General features: G+C 49.0%; 1 protein-coding gene across 8 annotated transcripts in view; it reads right to left on the bottom strand.

Annotated features, from left to right (window-relative positions):
* Positions 1-590: 590 nt before the first annotated feature.
* Positions 591-23,532, bottom strand: part of ZNF618 (zinc finger protein 618) — a 153,774-nt gene continuing 130,832 nt past the window's right edge. For 3 of the 8 annotated variants that reach the window (XM_084749009.1, XM_084749013.1, XM_084749016.1), the window contains 6 exons: positions 19,969-20,208; positions 16,574-16,657; positions 14,590-14,634; positions 13,592-13,669; positions 2,889-2,990; positions 591-2,128 (listed from right to left, as the gene is read on the bottom strand). In XM_084749009.1, the coding sequence (XP_084605135.1) occupies positions 612-2,128; positions 2,889-2,990; positions 13,592-13,669; positions 14,590-14,634; positions 16,574-16,657; positions 19,969-20,208 (2,066 nt within the window). In that variant the 3' untranslated portion in view covers positions 591-611. The remainder of the gene's footprint in view (positions 2,129-2,888; positions 2,991-13,591; positions 13,670-14,589; positions 14,635-16,573; positions 16,658-19,968; positions 20,209-23,532) is intronic. The other 5 variants (XM_084749011.1, XM_084749014.1, XM_084749012.1 and 2 more) reach the window with 3 other exon arrangements.

Raw genomic sequence — 23,532 nt, 5'->3', positions numbered from 1 at the left:
GGCAGCAGGTGGGTCGCAGGGGCTGAGGGAATGAAGGAATGGTGAGGAAAGGCTGGGGTTGGGAATGGGAGGTCAAGCCACTTCAACCCTCAGCTGCCTGAATATTTCACAAGCCCAGCTTCTCCCAGTCTGCACACCTGAAAACGGAGTCCTTAGAGCCCCTGCCCGAGAAAAGTGAAACCATCCCGCTTTTCCAGTCTCTCGCCTTTCCTGACACACCCAGCTCAATGCGCACACGCCCAAGGACAGGCATGCACACACGTACCAGGTGTGTGTGTGTGTGTGTGTGTGTGTGTGTGTGTGTGTGTGTGTAGTTTCTGGCTGTGCATTTGAGCATAAGCTCCCCACACCCTTTACCCATGCAATGTCACATGTGTGAACACACGTGCATGCTCACGCACATGTGCGCGCGCGCGCACACACACACACATACACACACACACCACTGGAAAAAAAAAAGCACTTAAGTTTCCAAGGGGCATTTACAATGAGGTTCCACAGTGTTTAGAACTTAAATTTCTTTGTTTGTGACAGTGTTGTGTGTGTGTTTTCCTAAGTTTCTCTTCTTTTGTCTTGTTTCTGTTTGTTTGTTTTTCCCCCGAAGTTGAGTCTTAAAGCATGTTTGATTTCAAAAACATGAGCTTGTTCATGTCTTCTGGACTAAGCAGTCGCCTCCTTTTGATCAGAAGTGCTTGTTCACACATATTTACACACCCGCTTCGAGCCCCCACAGCAGGAACCGCCAGGAGCCAGAAGGCGAGCTTGGCAAGTTTCGTGTGCTTTTGGGTCACGCAGGACCAGTACTGAAAGAGATCGGGAGTGGCCTGAAAGAGAGGTTCCTGAAGGTAATCATATACTTCACTCTTGCCCAGCTGGTCGTCCTCCTGAGCCGCGGGGTGCTCACCTGTGGCTGAGCGGGACTTCTTGGCAGCAGGCTCAAAGTCGGCCTCCTCAGCCCAGGACTCCTTTACCTCATTGATGAGTTCACACACCTTGCTGATGATCTCCTCGTGCTGGTAGGGTGGCACTGGCCGCAGTTTCTGCTGAGGATCCAGGATCATGGCCACCTTGTGGGCTGGATGCACCTTGAAGTTCTCCTTGAGTGCTTCTAGAAAGAGATGGCACAGCTTGCTGACGGTGCCTGCGTCATTGGCCTTGGCTGTGAAAAGCTTCTCTAGCCTGACGTAGGTGGGCAGCACCAGCTGCAGGGTGGGCTGGCTCTCGTTGCTCAGCTCGATGACGGCCTGCTTCACGGGTGTCAAGATGGCAGCCAGGTTGCTGAGCAGGTGTTTGTTGAGGCTCTGGATGAGGTTCATTTTCTTGGCACGGCTGTAGAACTCACAGATCTGCTCGTAGCGCTCGTGCACCAGCAGCAGCGAGTCCGTCACTGAGTTCCAGCAGGGTGGTGGTGATGTCTCCTCCAAAGAGCCGAAGGTCTCCTTGGCCAGGCCCGTAGAGCCCGCTAGGTCCTCACACACATTGAGCAGCTCAATGACCTCATGCATGCTGCGGGCCTGCAGCGTCCGCTTGCTCAGCACGCTCTGCACCACTGAGTTCAAGGCACAGGCTGAGCAGCGAAGGCACATGCCCGCTTTGGAGAAGGCGGATGTGCTCACCCGGCAGTCCGTCACGTACACGGTCCGGATCTCGGACATCACAAACTCTGACAGCACGTTCTGCACCCAGTGATGCACCAAGTCGCCACTGTCACGAATGTCTGCTCCCTTCACTCCCAGCACATAGCTCTTGATGTGGTTGCCCTCGGCCTGGTAGGCTGTGAGGATGTAGCAGGAGTCAGGGCCCACACTCTGGGAGTGGCATGTGACACCGATGCCCAGGCAAGCATTGCTACCCAGGGCACATGTCACCTTCACCTTCACCTGGTTGTACATGCGTGGCAGGTGCTTCAGTGCCAGCGTGTTAAAGTTGCCCAGGATCTCGGTGACTGAGAAGGCCCCATAGCGGGCACCACTATCTACCAAGGTTTGGGCCAACTTGAGGAACTCCTTCCCACTGATCACGCTCAGTGCACCCAGGTCAGCACACATGACCCGCAGGAGCCGCTCTGCGATGTTTTGCCGCTCCTTCTCGGGAATTATACTGTTGGGTGTCAAACCACTGGTTGTAGCTGGCAGGGACAGAAAGAGAGAGAGCATTACTTTTGACATTCAAAGCTGCTTCACCTGGCAGCAGCAATACCCTAAATGGTTATCATGAAGAATAACAAAAAGATTTTTGTCTTGCATACAGATTGGTGTGGTCTGCTTATAACAAATGATACCACAGGGATAAAGTTCTATTGTTGATAAATAATGCCTGTGATGGGCATAAGCCGGGAGCAGTGGCACACACCGATAATACCAGCACTCAGGGAGGCAGAGGCAGATGGATCTCTGTGAGTTCAAGACCAGCCTGGTCTACAAATTGAGTCCAGGACAGCCAAGGCTACACAGAGAACCCCTGGCTTGAAAAAGCAAATATATAAACAAACAAGCAAAGAAACAAATAAAGAGAATAGAATAGTATACAGTCGCATGTATGCAACATACTTGCCTAAACCTTTGAGTACAACCTTTTCCTCAACAGGAATTACATAGGAATTGTTAGTGAGTAGAGTGCTGTAGGGCCAGAGTTATGAGCCTACAAAAATTGTAAAAATGTGGATTTCTAGCTGTGACTCCAGCTTTTAAGTAGGGCTTTGTGGGAAGCACACCCTCCTTCCCAGCCTTCTTTTGCCTATCACTGAGTTAAGACTTCCTGTACAAGCAAGCATCATCTTCAGTCCCACAGGATGTGCAAGTGGTAGCAGTGGGGGGACAGGATGCAGCTGGAGTGGGGTGGGCTGCAGGACTTCCACGGGCCCTAGGCTCCCGCATGGTGAGACCTACTGTTGTTGGCGCTGTTCCTCTGGGCCTGAGGTTTCCACTTTTCTTCCACGGCAGCAGGGGGAGATCGGGACTGGTTGGAGGTGATGTTGTTTTCATTGTCAGCTGCAGGAACAAGGGAACAATAACAGTGGGTCAGAGGAAGCTGAAGAACAAGATAAGGACATGGGGGGGGAGGGGGGAGGGGGGAGGGTGGGGGGGTGGGGGGGCGATGGGGGTGGGGAGTGGCTAGAGCTACACCGGCCACAGGGGTTGAGTTCATGATGTGTCTATGGCTTCAAAGCCTCATCTGCACAATCTATGGCCACCACACAACTCCAGGAATGACTATGGAGACTGTAGAAAAGAACCTCAGGCACAGAGGACTCTCAGGAAGAACACGAGCCCCCTCAGGCACCCTATACCCACCACAGCCACAAAACACAGCTTTGAAGTGTGTGTATGTGCACACCAAGTGTGCCAAAGTGTCTCAAACCTCTTTTTCATTTTTTTTGGAAGCATAAGATTTTGTATTTCCAGTGTATAATTGTATTAGATAAAAAGTGGTACTTAATTGTATTGAATATAGACTCAGTGCCTACCTAACGTGGTAAGAAGCACAATCCTGAACCCTTCACTGGACATGAAAACTGAGGCCCAGATTTAAAAGAGGTTTGATGAAGGCAACACACAGAGAGGCAGCAGGGTGCTTAGAAACACATTTCAATGCATGAGGACCCAGGCAGGATCCAGGCCTCTAAAACCAAACCTGCCACAGTCTAAAGGCTATTCTCTTCCTGGTCTCGCATCCTAGGAGTGAGCTTCAAGGGTATAAGGTATAAAGCTGGGGCCAAAGAGATGGCACAGTGGTTAGAAGCACTTGCTCTTCTAGAGGACCCAAGTTTGGTTACCAGCACTCAGTCAAGCAGCTCACAACTGCCTGTAACTCCAGCTCTGGGGGACCTGACACCCTCCTCTCACTTCTGTAAGCACCAGAATGCACATGGTTACACACATGCAGATACATGCATACACATAAATATTAAAAGAGTATAATAAAGGAGAGCCCCATGAAGACAGATTGCAGACAAAGTCCAACATATTCAATCAGGCCTCAAAAACAGCAGCTGTACACATCATAAATACATCCAGGATCATGAAAGAGACAATGAAAGAGAATATATATATATATATACTCATTCTATCAGAATTAAGCAACAAACTAACGGAAACGGAATTAATATATTAAAAATGTATATAAGGCCAGCAAGATGGCTCAGTGGGTCAAAGTGCCTACTGTCCAGACGTCCCAGACTGATGGATGATCTGAGTCCAATACCTAGAATCCATATGATGGCGCGAGGAAACTGATTCCTGCAACTTGTCCTCTGACCTCCACATGTACATGCACCTCCCCTTCCAGAATAAATAAATAAATATGAGGGAGAAAGGCCCTGCACCATGGCTGCATAGCACAGTACAGCTGGCCCTGGTGACGAGGTGAGGAGGGGGAAATAAGCTAGCCAGCGGGGAAAGCAGGAGAGCTGCCCCTGCCCCTCGACTGCCTTGCCAAGGGAGAGATTCCCCACCTTGCTCCTTGCTGCCTGCAACAGGGTGGGGTGGGGGGTGGGAGGGATAGTTATCCCTGTGGTCGTAAGAACAGAAGAACTGGCCTGGCTCCTTACTAGCTGCAGGACTCAGGGGAGTGGGCCCTGCACCTCACCTGGGCAGCACAGTAGAGCTAGGCCTGGTGGTGAAGACATGGGAAAGCTGCCCCTAAAGGTCTGATCATGGGATAGCTGGCCATGTCCCTTGCTGGCTGCAGCATTGGGTGAGCTAGCCAGGGCAGTGCTGGAGAGCTTGCCCTGGTAGTGTGGGTGCAGGACAGCTGGTGGGCAGACAAACTTAGGCCCAGTTCCAGGGCTTTGAATTGGCCTGTGCCAACCAACATCTATCTAATCTATAAACATCTGTAAGACCATGTGAAGCCTGCAAACTGCTGGAGCACGGGAAGGGGCCAGTCCAGTCCTATAAATCCAAAGCTGCAGGATTCCCATGACACAGGGCAACAACAAGCTATCTGAGAGGAGGATATCAGGATAAGGATCCCATATTGATAGTGTAATCCAAGCCAGAGGCCCCAAACCCGACCAATGACTCACTGCAATGAACACTTCCAAGTACAGAAGTATGAGCAAAAGGGTATATTGTGTGACACACTACAGTACAGCTTCCAGGGTAAGATTTTTATTTATTTACTTACTTACTTATAAGGATGGAGGGTAGATACAAAGGAATGGGAAGATGATAAGATTGGGGTACATGAGGTAAAATTCACATAGAATCAACAAAAAAGTTTTGTTTTTTTTTTTTAAAGAGTGAAATCAATGAAAATAAAGGCCCATTCTTTGTAAAGATTAATACACTTGATACACCTCTCATCAGTGGATAAAAATCACTAATTTCAAGAATGAAAAGAAATCATCACTACAGAGCCCACAGATGTCAAAAGGATTAAACGTAATTATGAACTTTACGCCAATGAATTCAACAAGTTAGGCAAGATAAACACCTCAAAAATGTAATGAAACAAAGCTCATCCCAGAAGAAACTGATAACTTGAAATCCTAGGCTTATTAAAGAAACAATTCATAGTTAAGCATCTTCCCATAAAGAAACCACTAGACCCTTAAGATTCACTGGTTGATTTTGTAAAAAACCAAAACCAAACTTAAGCAATAATACACATTCTACACAATTCATTTCATGAGACTAGTACTGTTATCTTTTGTATTCTTGATAATAGCCATTTTGAGTGGTGAGAATCTTTTTTAGTTACACATTTTTAAATTTTTATTTTATCTGTATGTGTGGTTTGCCTGCATATACGTCTGTGCACCACATGCATGCCTGTTACCTGCGGAGACCAGAAGATGGTGTCAGATCCCCTGGGATTGGAGTTACAGATGGTTGTAATCTGTCCTGTGGGAGCCAGGACTCAACCTTGGGTCCTCTGCAAGAGTAGTCAGTGCTCTCTATACCACTGAGCCAGCTCCCCAGCCCCATGTGACGAAATCTTAAAGTAGCTTTAATCTGAATTTTCCTCAGTGCTAAGGATGTTTTACACTTTTAAAGAGTGTTTATTAGCCATCTGTATTTCTTATTTTGAGAACTCTCTGCTTAATTCCATAATCTCCTTTTTAATTGAGTTTTTCTTTTTCACGATCATTTATTTTAGTTCTTTCTAGACACCAATCTGCCCGGCACACAGATGGCATCTTTTCTCTAATTTGTAGGCACCTCTTTGTTCTGCTGATAGTGTCCTTTGTTGTACAGAAGCTTTTTAGTTTGAGGAGATTCCACTTGTCTACTCTTGGTCTTATTTCCTGTGCTTCCATGAGCCCTATTCAGAATGTAAATATCTGAGTGAGCTTCCCTACTTCCTTCTCTTGGCAGTTTCAGGGCATTAATTCTTATGTTGATGATCTTGATCCATTTGGACTTGAGTTTTGTGTAAGGTGAGGGACAGGGATCAAGTTTCATAGTAAATTAGTGAAGACTCTTTGGAAATGGAGTTTCTCAAAATAACCCAACTACCAGATGACCCTGCTATACTTCCCTTGGGCATAGACCCCAAAGACCTTATAACAGACTCCAGTGATACTTACATATCCATGCTTGATCCACAATAGCCAGGAAATGAAAGCAACCTAGATGCCCATCGGCTGATGAACGGATAGTGAAAATGTGGTACAAATACGCAATGGAATTTCATTCAGCTACAAAGAAGAATTAGATCGTGAAGTTCTAAGCTAAATGACTGGAACTGGAAAAATAGACTGAATGAGATAATCCAGCTCAGAAGAAGCACCACATGGTCTCTCTCCTACGTGAATCTCAGCTTCTACTCTGTAGCTATGTTGAACTTAGAGTGCCCTTGCAAGCCTGGAGGCTAGAAAGAAAAACTGGGATAGAGGAGTGCCTTAAAGGAGTGTAAAGGTAGAAGGAAAGTGGAGAGGGGCAACACTACGGTAGAAATGTTTAAGTGGGTGGGGGGACTGGGGTAGTGGTGGGTCAAGGAGAGAGGGTGGGCAAGAGTTAACCAAAGCAAAGGATGTACAAGAGAGCCATATGAATATTTGCTGCTTTGTAATTCAATTAAAAAATATAAAAGAGAGATTGATGAGAGACACCCATCATAACTTGATAATGCTTCTCCTAGAAGCAGTGGATCACCACACATAATTCCTGGTGCCAGGTGTGGGAAAACCCCAGAAGAGTTAGTCAGAGAAGTTTCCCAGAGGCCCCCCAACAACCCAGGCTCTTGTCAGTTTAGAACCCTGTAGCTGAAAACTCTACACACATCAGTTATAAGATAAAGAGAAAGCAAGTTAGAACTCACTGGAAACAGCCTCCCTCCTGCTAACTTTCAAAGAGCCAGAAGTTGGGATGCAGGTGGCTATGAGAGAAAAGGCATCAAAGGACTTACCAGGCTGTGAATCTTACTAACTACAAAATCAACCTTCCAAGCAAGATGTGCACACCTGTGTAGTAGTGGTACAACTGTTATGTAACCAATTAATCAGCCTCTGATTCAATTTGAGCACCAGTCCACAAACTCATGCTTACTATTGTAAGCCAGGCCAACAACCCATTCTTGGGGAACCATAGAACCAAGGGAATAACCTATTACTATTAGGTAAAATGACTAAGCATCTCTTTTCACAGTGAATGGAAGTGAATGCAGACTCATGGCTGCCCGACAGCCTGGAATAAGTGAAATCTGAGTGCCTATCCCTAAAAACAAATTTATACTACCTCTCCTAAGGCTAGGACACACTGAGGATGAGATATCGGAAACAGTGGAAGAACTGAAGATAAGGAGAAAGGCTGCACTCGGGTGGAGTAGCGCACGCCTATAATCCCAGTACTCTGGGAGGCAGAGGCAGGTGGATCTCTGTAAATTCAAGGCCAGCCTAGTCTACAAAGTGAGTCCAGGACAGCCAAGGTTACACAGAGAAACCCTGTCTTGGAAGGGGGGGAGGTCTGAAATTACACAACCATTATAATTATGAACGTACAGTAGCTATGGTTACCTGCACTGGGCCCATATGAGACTGGCCATGTCAACAATCAGCTGTGGATGTAGGAAGGGTTGTGGAGGCCTATCCCTTACTACTAAACTATTAGCTATAACAGACTTTGGGAGATGTGGAGTAATCATCTTCAGTTGTGTACCCACTGCTGAGCTCACCATGACCCAATGGACAGTTCTAAACCCAATGTTCACACAGACAGACAGGAATGTGAGGAAACGCTTTTTTCTTTAAAGGGATGGAGGAAGTGGAGAGTAAACGGGAGTGGGAAAGAACAGGAAATGAGACTAATAAGAATGCTTCCAAGCATTTCAGAAGATGGATGCTCAATCTGAACTTCCAACAGGTGATGGAGTAATAGGTACCTGTCAGGTTTGGTCTTAGAAGGTACCATAATCTCTGAATACATCACCTCTGCAACTCTCATCTTTGGGAGGAAAGGCCTGATAAACTCTCAGAGTGGAAATGAGGAAGTACAAAGCCATGAGGTGGTTCAAGGGATCAGAAGCCAGGGGTGGCCACCTCCCCAATCCAAAACAGAGAAGCCCTGGTTTACTATGTTCTCCATAGTCTCCTGGGTACCTCTTAACTGGGTACCTCCACCCCTACTGGTGAGGGCAGCAAGGGCCAAACTCTGAGGGGTCAAGTCCACAGACTCCTCCATCAGGGCAGGCCACAGCTTCAGTGTGAATGTTAAAGCCCATGCAATCTGGGTGGGGTTCATTCCCAAAGTGAGAAGCCTAGTCTATCACTGATTTTATAACCTCAACAAGTGAATTGAACCAGTTTCAGATTCCTTTTGTTCTGTATGTGTGTAAGTATAAGCAGGTGTGCACTCATACTTGCAGGGGCATGTGTGTGTGCCAATATGTATGATGGCCAGAGGAAAACCCTGCCAGGTGCATGTGCATGTGCCGATATGTATAAAGGCCAGAGGACAACCTTGCTATTTATTTATTTATTTGAGACAGAGTCCATTCCCGGCATGTACCTTATGAAATCAGCCAGGCTGGGTGGCCAGGAAGCCCCAAGGATCCATCCACCTGTCTGTGTTTCCCCAGGCTAGGACTACAAGTGTGCACTGCCATGCCTAGCTATTCTATGTGAATTGTGAGGAACTCAGATCCTCGTTCTTGCGAGACAAACCCGTGCTGACAGCCATTTCCCCAGCTCTTTAGCATCCCTTTCTGTGAAATGGAGTTAATGTGGCGTTTAGAGAGCCACTTCGAGAATTAAACAGTGAACATGTGTAAAGCTCCCAGACCAAGACCTGGCAGCAAGTATCAGTCGAAATGATGCTAGACAGTTATGAGCTATGCCAGGAATTGTGTTTTCTGGGCCTTTATAAAGGGGATGAAAATGTCAACACATACACCCCATGCATGACCAGTACCCAACCCATAGCAAGCACTCACCACCACTTGCTGTAGTTAGCATCAGGACTGCCAGTCTTAATTCCTCAATTATCACCAGGGCAGACAGGGTCCCTCCAGCATATAAGTTTACTAGCATGAATTAGCCTGTGCCAGTCAGCGGCTCTTAATGAGATTGGTGTTACTTAAGGCTGATCCCCCTTATCAGCGGCGCTGTGAACTGCGTAGCTCACAATGCTTAATTTCCCTCCACGAAGCCAAGCCTTTAATCCTGATTCAGCCTGGCTGGGATTCTGCCTGGCTTTGCACTGGGTTGTGGGGAAGGCATTCTCTGGCTGCGCTGGACCAGCACAAAGCGGTCCTTCAGTGACTCTGAACAAGGCAAGATGCACGATGCTGGGGGATCGTGAGGGGCCACCTCCTGGCTCAGCCCAGACTTTCATCATCACGGTTCTGTCCTCCAACTGCCAGAGTGATGGGGAAGCATCCACAGATACACACCCACAGACAGACAGACCTGCAGACACACACACAGAGAAAGACAGACAGACAGACGGAGACACAGACAGGCACAGCACACACATGGAAGAGGTCACAAATGAACGATGCATGAATATGAACTAACTAGGGGAGGCTTCAATGTGAGGCTCAGGAACCAGGCTTGGTACCCAACGAGAGGTAGCAATGGCTACCACCACTCTGGGCATTTAAGTTTCAACTGAAGGCACGTCTTCACGCTTTGAACCACCCCTGTACTGGGAGATGGGAGATACCTGAAATGTAGAGCAAAGATACCAGGCAACAGGAGTCTGTGTGCCTTTGCTTTAGAGACGGGGACAGTTTCCTGGCTGAGGTCTCACAGCACCTAGGGAGCAGAACTAGAACCCTCAGAGTCCTGGTCACCAACTCAACAGCTCGGTTGTGTTTGTAGAGTGGTTTATAGGGGGGAAAGCCCTCCCAAGGCAATATAAGTTAGTGAAGGGCACCCACATTGAAATGAGCGAATAGGGGCTGGAGTAACATCACAGTACCTAATGAAGACGGGAGTTTATCAACTGTGGTGGCTTGAATAAGAATGCCCTCCCTGCCCCCCCCCACCTCACTGCCCACCCTAGGCTTATGTATCTGAATGTTTAGTCACCAGGGGGTAGTACTACCTGAGAAGGATTAGGAGGTGGGTTTTTGTGGGGTAGCTGTGGCCTTGTGGGAGAAAGTGTGTCACTGGGGGTGGACTGGAGGTTTCAAAAAGCCCAAGTCAGGCTCAGCGACTCTCTTCCTGCTACCCATGGGCCTGGATGTAGAATTCTCAGCGACTTCACCAGAACCATGCCGGTCTGTGTGCCACTGTACTCCCTGACATGACGATAATGGACTAAACCTCTGAAACTCTAGGCAAGGCCTCCATTAAATGTTTTCTTGTATAAGAGTTGCCATGGTCATGGTGTTTATAGCAATAGAAATTAACTAAGGCAGATGTTGGTATGGGGGCGGGGATTCCTGTGATAGCCCTGTGGTGGAATGCTGACTTTGGGACTCTAGATTAGGAAATCAGTGAATGTGTTGAGTGGGGCTTAAGGGGCCACAGGAGTAGAAGCATAGAAGGCTGTGCTAAGGATGATTTGAACTGTGGGGCTCAGCTCAAGAGTTTTCAGAGGGAAATAATATTATCAATAGCCTGGAGACTATTTTTTAAATGATATTTTGGCAAAGAATGTGGATGCTTTTTTGCCCTTGTCCAAAAAAAATCTGCTTGTGTCTAAATTGAAGAGTTTAGCATTAATGTTCTGGCTTTAGAGTCAATAATATAAGAAAGGAATCTTGGTATCCCCTCCCCCTCCCCAAAAAACAACTCACCACCACCACCACCAACAACAACAACAATAACAACAACAACAAAACAACCAACCAAAAAAAAAAAAAAACACCTTTTCTTGTGGCTAAGGAAAGCTGCTGAGGCCAGGCATGGGTCAGGCGGTCCCTGTATGGAGACCCAGGGAGTCAAATGTGTGAAACTGTGATGGTGAGGCCTGGATTGTGTTGGAGACCCCATACTGTTGGAGATGCCAGACCCCATACTGTTGGGTTGGAGTACCCAGATACTTGCCAAGGAGAGCTGTGGATTGGATGTGGAACCAGCCCAAGAGAGTAGATATGAAGAGCACTGTGGTACCAGACATGGAGATGAGGAATGTGGCATTTGCCCAGGTGGGTTTTGGTCTTGCTTTGGTCCAGTATTCCCTCACTGTGTTCCCTTTCCCCATTTTGGACTGGTAACGTATATTCCATGCCATTGTATGTTGCAAACCCGTGGTCTTTTTGATGTTGGCTTTAAAGGGGATTACAATTCAGAGAATGTCATTTGACTTTTTTCCAAGAGACTTTGAGCTTTGGGCTTGCAAACAGTGTAGAGACTGTAGTAGACTATGGAGACGCTTGAGGTTGAACTGGATTAATATATGGCATTAATGTATGGCTACCATCCTCTGGGGGTAAGGGAGTGGAATAGGGTGGGTTGAAAAAGAATGGCCCCCGTAGGCTTACATATTGGGATGCTTGGTCATCAGGGAACAACGGTACTCCTTGAGAAGGATTAGGAGGTGTGGCTTCATTGGGGCAGGTGTGGCCTTGTGGGAGAAAGTGTGTTACTCAGGGGGTGGTCAAAGCCAGGCCTAGTATCTCTCTTTTCCTGCTACCTATGGATGTGGATGTAGAAATCTCAGCTGCTTCTCCAGCACCATGTCTGCCTGTGTGCTTCCATGCTCCCTACCATGATGAGAAGAAACTAAATCTCTGAAACGGTAAGCCAGCCCTAGTTACATGTTTCCTCATGTAAAAATTTCTGTGGCCAAAAAAATAAAAAAATAAAAATAAATTCTGTGGCCATGATGTCTCTTCACAGCAATAGTGACTAAGACACGCTGGGAAGCAGAGCTAGTCAGACTCAATCTGGAGGAGTACCTGGAGGTTTTGGAAACCCAAGGGACACCAATGATAGCAACTGGCCACATCATCAGCACCAACTACTAAGCCCCCATCAGGCATCACACACATCTCATCCAATAGTTCTTTTCATCTCTTTGATCTTTTTGAAACAAGTTTTACCGTTGTCACCCAGGATGGCCTTGAATTTGTGATCCTCCAGCCTTGGGTTCCCAGAGGCTGAGATGACGGGTGTGTGCCACCACTCCACTTCTCATGTCATTTCTAGTGCTGAACTATCTGAAGGGACAGGTGCTAGCTGACCCTTTGCCCAGATGCATGGATCCTTCTGCCAAGTGTTAGGCTGTGCCTGGACAGAGGCTCTGGCACACTTCCACCACAGATCTAGGATAGACATGTGCCTGAATACCCACCAATGGAAACTGAGCACTTAGGACTCGTGTCGCTTGTATATCCTCCTGCCTCCCTCACACCTACCAGTCAGAGAAGAAAGCCTCTGAGTACTCAGGGGTGCACAGGGCTGTAAGCGGGAAGGGACCTGGATCCCTGAGTGCCCACATGGGAATTCCACAGCCAGGCTTCTTGCAACAGCTGTGTGGCCGCATAGTAACCTGTTTGTAGAAATGCTGGGGACTGGGGACTCTTCCTATTGACAAATAGTATTTCTCTGACTAAGCAGAAATGAGACTAGAAGCTGATGTCACTGTAATTAGTGTCTGCAGGCCCAGGCTGGAAAGCTGAACACCTGTGCTGTGCTATGGCAAGGGTGAGGACAGGCTTGAAAGGTTGACTGCATATGGCTGCGCCTGGGAGGTGAAGCAGTCCTAGCCCTAGCAACCTGTGGACTCCCTCCGCCCTAACATCCTCCCTGCTAAATCCTTCATGGGCTCCAGCTTGAGCACCAGGGCTCTGGAAGGCAGAACGGGGCCGTGCACAGGACTTCCTAGGGAAGGCCTGAGCGAAGCTATCTAACTGGCTGGCCTCTCCTACCACCAGCCTCTGCCCATGCTGACCTTGAACCACACTCAATGCCCATTCCTAGTCCTCTTTTCCTGGCCTGGGAAGCTCTTCCTCCACCCCCTCACCCCCCAACCCCAAACCACTCTGAGCCTAAGCTGAGGTTCCAGAGCTCACACTAGCCAACAATGAAGGCTGGCTGGGGCTCAGAGGGTAAGCTCCCAGGAAGTGACAGCAGTGTGTGTGTGTGTGTGTGTGTGTGTGTGTGTGTGTGTGTGTTTCGGGAAGGGGCGTGTGCTCTGGGTGGGCTCTGTTGGTCTCTTCCATTGGTGTGTTTGGGGGGGGGCCCTCAGAGCCTTACCTGCATGGGACTGCATGTGCTCCAGCAGGTTGCTGTAGAACTGAAACTGGATCCCACAGGCACCACACGTGTAGGGTTCTGGAGAGACAGGTGGCATGTGACAGGGGTCCCCATACCCAGGTACCCTGATACTGGGCTGCAGGCAGCTTTGAAGTGGGGACCCAGGTGCATACTCAGGGCCCTGGGCTCAGGCTGTCCATTGGCCTGTCACTAACCTGAAGAGGGGAAAGGCTGGGGAGAGGCAGGAGCACAGAGAAGGGAAGACACGCAGATCCAGGCTGCTAACTCAACCTCAACGGGCCCCCCTCCCACTGCTTACTGAGTGCTTACACCGTGGCAGGCACTGCTCTGAGCACATGGCAAGGACAACACCCGGACACCAAGAGCTCCCAGGAAACAGACTGTGTCCCTTGGGATTCACAGCTTAACCCTCTGCCGGTGAGACCACACAAGAGTCACTGATCGTGGTGGAGGGAACGAATGAATGATGCACAAATGAACAAGGAAACTCACAATGGGGGAAGGGGGCAAGGAACGAAGGAAAGAGAAAGAGGTGGAGGAAAGTGCAGCAGAGGGCACAGCTGCAGAGGAGCAGGAGGATGGACTTGGGGGAACAGGCTGCACCTGCCCCAAAAGCTCAGTGTATCCAGGACTCGCACCGGGACCTGGCAAAGTAAAAGGAGGTGGGAGGAAAGAAAGAAAACACTGTTAGGTAGAAGGGAAGGGAAAGAGAGGGAGGGAGGTGGCTCGCAGGAGAAGTCCTGAGGCTGTCTGGATAGCCAGGAGTAGGTCAATCTGTCCCCCCTCCTGCGTGCTCAGGGTTCCGCCTACCTGTCTACACCTCTCCACCCTCCCGGGCCCTCAGCAGCCTCCCCAGGCTATTGCTGGGTGTTCCCCCAGAGGGGGCCCCAAGGCCTGTCTACACCTCAGGGAGGCCAGCAGAGTCCTTCCCTGGCCTGCCTTGCCCTCTTCAGCCCCCCAGCAGGATCATCACTTACTCTGCAGGAGAGGGAAAGGATTGGAAATCAGGGGACTTGCAGTTTCTGCAAAAGAGAAACAGTTTAGCTAAGTTTTTTTTTTTTCAGTCCTAGGGCTGTGAGGTTATCACAGCAGGTGAGCCAGGGGGGGCTGCTCTCAGTGGAGGGGAGCACCTGTTGTTGGTGGGAGCACAATCTAGGTGGAAAGGTGGGGTGATAAGAGTACTGACAGAGAAGCCACACTACCAAAGAAGGCAGGTATCATGTGGCGCTGATAGAGCTGTTTCTCAAGAGTGCTGTGACAGTAAAGGGGACGAGGGTGTGATGCCCACATGGTCACACACTTGTTGAAAGCTGTTTCCAGGTTCTGACAGTAGGATGGGAGTGCTTGGTACCAAAGCACCTGAGTGGCCCCGGAAGGTTGTGTTTTGGCAACTTCCCATACTGCTTGGCATTGGCAGAGAGTGAGGCTGGCGAGCCTCCAATACAGCAGGCAGCAAAGTGGAGTGCAGGCAAAGCATGGGGGTACTGTCTCCACCCGCGGTCTAGGGGACTTGGGGGAAATAATGCACTTATCCTGAGCCTCAGTTTCCTCATCTGGAAAGTGGGAATAGCAAGGACACTCTCCCCACAGGACTGTGGTAAGGGTGAAAACAGATACAACACACAAAACTCTGAACACATGCCTGCCACATTGTAAGCGCTCAATAAGTAGCGGCTGCCACCACCACCAGCAGCAGCAGCAGCCCGTGACAGTGTCATTCCCAAGCAAATGTTAATCCTGCTGGCAGGGGAGGTGCAAGGGGCACAGCAAGGGGCTTGGGTGGGGGCCCAGGGCATGCCAGGAGACCTTGGCTCTAGTTCTAGGCCGCTATTCGATCCTCTATGGCCTTGAGCAGGTTGCCCCAATCCTCCTAGACCAACCCCTTACAGAGGCTCTGAGGAGCACGGCAACAGAGGCTCTAAGGAACATGCATCGGACTTGTACCATCTACTTAGTTTACACCAAAGCAAAACAAGGCAATCAAGGTCCAAAGCAACACATGCTCCTCTCCTGCCCACATTCTCCAGGGCTGTTTGTGTTCCTCAGGCTACTGGTAGCCAAAGAGGAATTAGGGCTCGTCTAGGCCACTCACTGGAGGCTGTGGGGCTGAATTCAAATCTGGGCTCTAGAGAGGTTACTCTGTTATTAGGCAGAAGCCTCCACCTGGCGTCTGTACTCCTAACCATTTGCTGCAGCCCATGGTGGCTGAGGTGCACCTACTACCTGTGTACAACAAAGTGCTGTCACAGGGGGCGCGTTCTCGCAGGCCTGATACTCAGTGACGTCAGCTTCACAATGGCAGGAGACCTGTCTCCTCCTGCCCTGGCCATCGCTGCATACACCCTTGCTGTCCCATTCTCAGACAGAGACTGCTGGTGACCATCCACATTTCTGCCATGGCTAAAACCTGGAGTCCAGAGCTGTGCCACTAGGATCCAGTAGAGGGTGGCCACCAGGTGGCAGCAAACACTCTCAGGAGCTCACAGGCAAAGCCATAGCACTGCAGGGTCTGGAAGAGAATCTGTTCTGTGGTACCAGGTCTAGTCTGGGTCCAGAACTTGGGACCTCTGGCTCCTGTAAGCATTCTCTCTGCTGCACCCCGTTTGCCTCTCCTGGGAATAAAACCTGCTACTTACAGCATCACTCATAACTTAGCAAAAGCATAACTTAGGGGCTACTCCTCTGGGCTGGCTAAATTGATGACTGAGTTTGGGGTTGAGGAAGTTCCCCTCTCCCCAGCAAGGGCCAAAGGGCCAAGTGCAGCTACAGAGAGGCATCCATGGACATAAATGTCCCTTCTGCTTGTCACAGGCTTTGCTGTCTATTTCCCCTCCCAGCCCCCTTCCCAACAAGCCCTGACATGCACCAGAAGACCTCAGTCATAGGTACCTGCCCTTCTGAGGGAGGTGGGGATCAGTACCGTACACGTGATGTCCCATGTCACACCACAGGCACACTCACCATTGGAATTTTGCGAGCTGCTATTGGTCTCTTCAAAGTGGTTCTGTGCTTTGCTTTCTACTCGCCGACTGAAGGTGCTTTCTGCTGGGAGAGGGCAGAGGGGGGAGATACACCATGCGGAATGGTCAGCTTGTCTGTCAGGGTAGAGTGGGCAGAAGCTCCCAGAGCTCAGAGGATGTGGGTCTGGAAGGTATAGGAATGGGAAGGGAAGAGGTGACCTGCCCAAGGACACACCGATGAAATGCAGCCAATGAGCAGACAGCAAATGGCTCAGGGCCCCATATTTTACTTCAGGGATATATATGTAAGGCCAAGTCTTTGGAACAAACTTTTGTCTGCTCCCCCCTGGGAGATTATACTGTGAAAGCCCCCCAAATGGGGATAGAGGATGTCAGCCCACTCCCTGGAGGCAGCTTTGACCCAGCAAATAACCCAAGGCATAAAGGATGTCCTGGGACAGAACACCAGGAGGGAGGGGCAGTTTCATACTTGCCCTGAGAAGGCTAAGGGCTGGTGGTGGGGCAGGGGGTCAGAAGGAGAAGGGCCTGGCTCCTTCGGAGCCTTGTCTAGCATCTTCCCAAAAGCTCACCATTTCCCAGGATCTCTCTGGAAATCCCATAATACAGAGATGGGCTCAGCCAAGCAAAACTCTACTTTGTTTGTTTGTTTGTTTGTTTTTCGAGACAGGGTTTCTCTGGTTAGCCTTGGCTATCCTGGGCTCGCTTTGTAGACCAGGCTGGCCCTGAACTCACAGTGATCCACCTGCCTCTGCCTCCCAAGTGCTGGGATTAAAGGCATGCACCACCATGCCCAGCTCAAAATTCTATATTTATAGCCCCACCTGTATTAGCAGAAGATAACCCAGCTTTCCCATAATGCTCTGAGTGCTATATAGCATGGCTGATCCAGGAGAGGAAGGTCTCAGGAAAAGTCAATTTGAGATTCTCACCTAGTCCTGCCCCTCTAAACAGCTCGGATGACGCTACCAAAGGCTCAGAGAAACTGACCAGAAGGAGAGCCACTCAGTTTTAACTCAAGATGCCCTCCAAAATATAAGGATTTTATAGATTAGATTCTGTGATATCCTTCCAAACGGTGTGTCTGGGAAATCATTTGGAGAAACACCACTCATTACGTCTACCTTATCCAACAAAGTGCTGGATGTTGGTGCTCTAGGGGTCATGGATGACATGGGTGATGGATGAGAAAGGCAGCCAGAGGCAGTTCCTATAGGCCCACTCAGTTCTTTTGCCTTCACCTCAAAGTCTCCCATAGCCTGCCAAGGCTTCTGGCATTATAATGACTATGCTACCTCTCTGTCCATAGCAGCCTGGGTTGAGTGCCTCCAGAGAGCATGTAAACCGGAAAAGGCCTATTCATTCTCTATCTACACAGGGTGAGGGGCTGTCACTCTTGAGCTACTGTATACCAGATCCTGGGTCAGAGTTTTACCATCATGGTCTCCCAACACCACGAGGCTATGTAGTATTGCCAATTTAACAGGCAGAGAAACAAAATAAAGCTCTCAGACTCCTGGGCCCACTAGGATAGTATGTGAGGCTTTACCTGTGGGCAGGTGCCTTCCCTGTAACTACCTTACCCTGCATTCAGAGGGGGGCAGGCAGGTAGGCACATGGGTAAGACTTAGCACAAGCCTTGTCACCAACTCCCACATTAAGTCCTCCACTGCTCACCCTTCCTGGTGCAAGGACCTCTCGTTGGAAGCTGGTGTGTGGTGTTTCAGGTGAAGTGTGCATTTGTGTGCTCATGCCCACATGCACACAAACAGGCATATTCTCCAGGATAATGACAGTGACAGCCTCTACCTCTCACATGCACCATTTCACAGCCCCTGCCATCTTCTGTTCCCAACCTGGGGCCCTTGGACTTGACCAGATGGTTAGCCCAGGGCTTCCACCACAGGACTTCCAACTCTCCCAGAAGCAGCCACTGGTGTGCCCCATAGCTTGTTAGACACTTGCCTGTAGATAGTGACATTCAACGACTGCCAAATGTTATGCCACTCCACACAGAGAACTCTCTGTGGAAGCTGCAGACCTTTACAAACTCAGCTAACAAAGCTCAAGAAAAGAGCCAAGTCAAGAAAGCCATGATCCTATTATTTGGTGAGTTAACGTCTACCACTCGTTAGACGATGATGTATATATAGTTTTCCTATTTTTTTTTTTAAGGTGATGAGGACAGAATCGTAAGCAAGGTTGGCTGACTCCCTTCCTCTTGGGAGTTATAAGCACAGTAAACACAAAACTCCAGCCTGGCCCAGATTAGCTTCTTAAACCAGAGTAAAGGCAAGCACAAGTAATTAGCTAGCCAGGTTACCAGTTACCAAATGACTCCAGTGGCTCATTCATCTGGCCTCTCAATGCAATCACTGTGTGTTTCGTGGATAGCTTTAGCCTTGAAGGCACCTGAAAGACCCACAGCCTCAGAAAGTATAGCACCGTCATCTGGGTAGGTGGTTCAGAGCTTTTCTCATGCAAGTCTGAGTTCCAGGATTCCTGGCTGCTGGTACCTAACACATAATAGGTCTTATATTTTGGAAGAAATGACCACTGGGGACTTTGATACCCAGTCACCTTCTGGAGTCAGAGCCTCTTTTTGCATGGGCCTTGAAACGTCTGGAGCTGGCATCCTCTGGTTTCCTGCTGGGCCTCTACCTCCTAGAAGGTTTCACAGGTGAACTCTAAGGAGTAGGAGGCCATGGAAACAGCTCCAGTCAGCCACCCCTCTTGGTGGAGAACATCTCTATGCTGAAACAGCTTGAGATAGTTTTCTGAAAGGTGAAAATGTAAGCTCATGCTGAGGGGTCCACACAGATGAGCTGAGTTGGATGGGCACAGACAACAGTGTGATCACAATGAAAAATGATCCCTGCTATGGGGGCCGCTGTGGCAGGGATGTTACAGGAAGTGGTGGGGACAATGAAACAGGGGCGGTGCACAGACACCAAGTGTGAAGGAGGCACCAAGCAGTGCCTTGCAGGAACATGGCCCAGGAGCCAGAGCTGATGACCCAACATGGCCAGAAACCCAAAGTTATATATAAATTCTTCTCATGTTCAAACATGTCCAATTAATCTTTAATTAAAAAGCCTTTCAACTTCATAAAGGCCAAATAAAACAGAACCCCTTAGGCCATGATTTGGGGAAAAATGTATCAAATTACTTTTAAAATGTTTATAAATTTTGTTGTACAATTCTCCAGGTGAGAGCTACAACTCAGTTGGCCAGGGTCATAGAGATGGCCAAAGGCCATGGCTCCCAATCTGTACCAAAGCATGTAGGAAACACTAGTCTTATACTTGCAGGGAAACAGCTATGGCAGGTGGTGGATGGGGAGCCAGGGAGGCAGACGTAGTAAAAAGCCATCAGTACCTGCAGTTGCCTTGCTTGCTGGAGATCCCGAGTTCGGAGTTCGGAACGTCTGAGTTTGGGTAGCTGGAGGGGTGCGGTGTAAGAGGGTGGCGCATCGGACCACGGAGGCGGGAGCTTTTTTCCCCGACTGGTTCGACTGGGTCTTCGCTGCCACGAAGCGTGGAGATGGGGTGACCTCTGGATGGGAACACTCAGAGCCCGTGTCTGGATCTTCCGGTGGCTCCCACCCGGGGGCGGTACCTGAGAGGGTCATGCTCTCAGTCCTCGAGGGCCCTCAGAGCCTGCCTGCCTCCCTGGCTCCCCACCCACCACCCGCCATAGCTGTTTCCCTCTAAGTGGCCTCTTCAGGCATGGGTCCCTGAATGTCCGCTCTGACACATCTCTGCCCAGCCTTGCCTTCCTTTTATGAAGACCAAGGGCTCAAGCTCCCACTAGGAGTCCGAGAACATTTGAAAGTCAAGAATCTTCCCTGGCTGACCTCTCATGCTCAGAGTTATGTGTTAGCCACCATCACCTCTGTTCCAGTGTCTTTGTTCTTAGACTTGGGGCATCTGGACTAGTTACCCCAGCCCCAAGTACATTTTCTAGCATGTCGGCTTCTGGGCCCTTTTCCTTCACAGGGAGCCTGGCTCTTAAGTGATGGCGAAGAGCAGCACACAGCAGGGGGGATGAGTCACAGAGTAGAGTGAGGAAGGGAGAGAGGGGCTCCACAAACCCTGTGGTCAGGGGTTGGCAACTGCTATTCTTAGGAGACTTGGGGCCTGCCATTGTCACAGAGGTATGCCTGTACCCTGTGAGGATTGGGAAACCTTTCTTACCCACATCCTGAGCTAGGCCCTGAGAATGAATAGATTCTCAGGCAGTTCCCACCTCTGGTGGTGTTGGGTAGGCAGAGTGGGCCTAAACCAGCCCACTCCGAAGATAAGCAAACAAGGCCTGTTTCCTGAGACCATGGAAGGTCTACAGCTATGTCCCCCAGGGGGGAAACAACAGGGCCAGGCAAATAAGGGAGGGGAATCCCAGAACCCCCACGAGTGAGCACCATCCTGAGAGTCCCACCTATGCACAGGGCTTGGGTCACTGCTCTGAGCCAATTCGGCTTTCTGGCTCTGTGAGGTAGGGGCTTGTTAGAATCCTGCTCTCAGAGCAGTGTCCATCGTGGGAACTGGAGACTCAGACTACCATGTCAGAGGCCGAGATACAAGGCTTTCCGTCCTCAACTTCTAGTCATTCCTAGTTGCAGAAGCTGAGGCGCAAGGAATCCAGGCCCCGTGCACATCACAGCTCTCTTCTATGAGGTGCTGAACACACCTCAGAGATGCTTGTCGTCATGGCTAGGGCCTGAGTGGCAAGGGAAGGGCCTGAGTGGCAGTCACAGCTCTAACACTTTGCAGCTCAGCTGAGGAGATCCCAGGGGCCTCACTCAGCCTGAGGGAAGCCTGGGGAGCTGCCACCAACAAACGATACCTCCCATGTTTTCCTTCTCTCCCTTCCCACTCTTTCTGACCTGAGTCAAACAGGAAGGACAGCCTCCCTCTTCACTGTTACCACAGAATAACTGGCACATTCAACACGTCAGCTGCTGCCCCTGCGCCACCTCTCACCGCTCCACTGTCTCCTTGTGGGAGGAACAGCTTAGGGCTGGAGGCTCATTCTCAGGCCTATACTGAAGCTAAGGAGGCCAGCTCCTTGTGGAAGCCAGCTCCATGGCTTCTGGCCTCAACAGTCCTGGGCTCTGTAATCTAAGAGGCACATGGTTTCCTGTGCGTACCTCCACTGATGAAGCAGGATACCCTCAGAGAAAAGTAAGAAGTTCAAGAGGCACGGGTTCTCTCTAGATGCTATAAAGAGGTACAGCCAAGGAATCACATGCTCTAAGGCTGAAGGTGCGAACAGGTGGAAAGCCTTCACTGCATTTGGTCCCAGAAAGAGGACTTCTGTCCACCATGCAGTGACGGGGACAGGACTGGAGTTCCCGCAGAACTAGACAAATAAACCATAGCTTGCAGACCTCACCAATAGGTAAGATGATTCATGGGGCTGACTTGGTGAGTCCCAGCTCATTTCCTAAATCTCACTGAAAATAATAAGCTCCATGGGCCTGCCCACTCACTGAGCCTGAACCAAAAAGACAGTGATGAAGGTCAGGAGTGCTGAGGAGGCTGGGCACTGCAGGGCAGAATAACAAAGGAGAGATAACCGAGCCAAGAAAGAATTCCAGAAATGTGCAGCGAGGCCTCCTTAAAGGCTCTAGCTGAACTCTGAATCATTCCTGTACAGTGAGTCTCTACAAAAAGCAAACAGCCAGGGAGAGAGAGAGAGAGAGAGAGAGAGAGAGAGAGAGAGAGAGAGAGAGAGAGAGAGAGAGAAGAAGAAGAAGAAGAAGGAGGAGGAGGAGGAGGAGGAGGAGGAGGAGGAGGAAGAGGAGGAGGAGGAGGGGTCTTCAATGAAGTTGTCCAAGATTAGGAGATCTCCTGCCAGAAAGGAGAAGGCCTGATGACTTTAGCAGAGTTGCAGAAAGGCCATGTCTTGGAAAGACTCCTCGCTTGCTCTAATCCAGCTTAAAAACAAGACTCTGAAGCATCAAGTTGATCTGTAAGAAAATTCACTACCTGCCAGAACAAAGGCAATGCTTTTCAAAGGAAGAAAAACACAACTCAGTCAAGTTCACAACATACCATCTACAATGTGCAGCACAGAACAATTGCCTTTGAGGAGAACCAGGAAAATGTAATTTAAAACCAAAAGGAAAACCAATCAGAAGAAACACAGAAATAAAATGATAAAATTTTGAGACAAAACCCTAAAGCAGGTATTTTAAATGTAATGAAAAAGAACTAATAGCAGAATATTACTAGAATAAATGAAAAAATACTTGATTGGTACTACGGCATGTAAGGAAACAAGAGTGCAAATGAACAATATGAACAAATAGAAAACTATGTAGTGGCAAATAGAATCCAATCATATCAATAAGGTATATTAAATGTAAATGTATCAAATGTTAAATTAAAAGGGAACAGTTCTACTTGCTGTTTACTTCCACATTTATTGTACCATGACTATATGCTCGTGTGTGTGTGTGTGTGTGTGTGTGTGAGAGAGAGAGAGAGAGAGAGAGAGAGAGAGAGAGAGAGAGAGAGATTGATTTTCTCTGTCACTAGGTAGACCAGGATAGCCTTGAATTCACAGAGAGCCTTGTGCCATTGCTTCCTGAGTGCTGTGAATAGAGGCATGTAACATCATGCCTGGCTTATATGTCATATTTAAACATATAAATAAAATAAATATTTTAAATATTCCAGAAGAGGATGGGCACAGACTACTACAATGGATAAAGGAGTAAGAACCAACTAAATCCTTTACTTAAAATGTCACAAACAGACTAAAACAAAAGTCTGAGGAGAGACACCAGTAAAACAGCCTTCTATGTGGCAGCTGCGATACAAGATTGGGAAGATTTCAGAAGAGCTGATATTACAGATAAAGAACACTGCACCATTTACAAGGATACTTCAGCTCTTCAAGACACAATGACACATTGTGTGCATCTAACAGCCGAGT

The sequence above is a fragment of the Acomys minous genome, assembly GCF_964271855.1.
Source record: "Acomys minous genome assembly, chromosome: 1".
Lineage (NCBI taxonomy): Eukaryota > Metazoa > Chordata > Mammalia > Rodentia > Muridae > Acomys > Acomys minous.
This window is presented reverse-complemented; position numbering and strand designations above follow the sequence as displayed.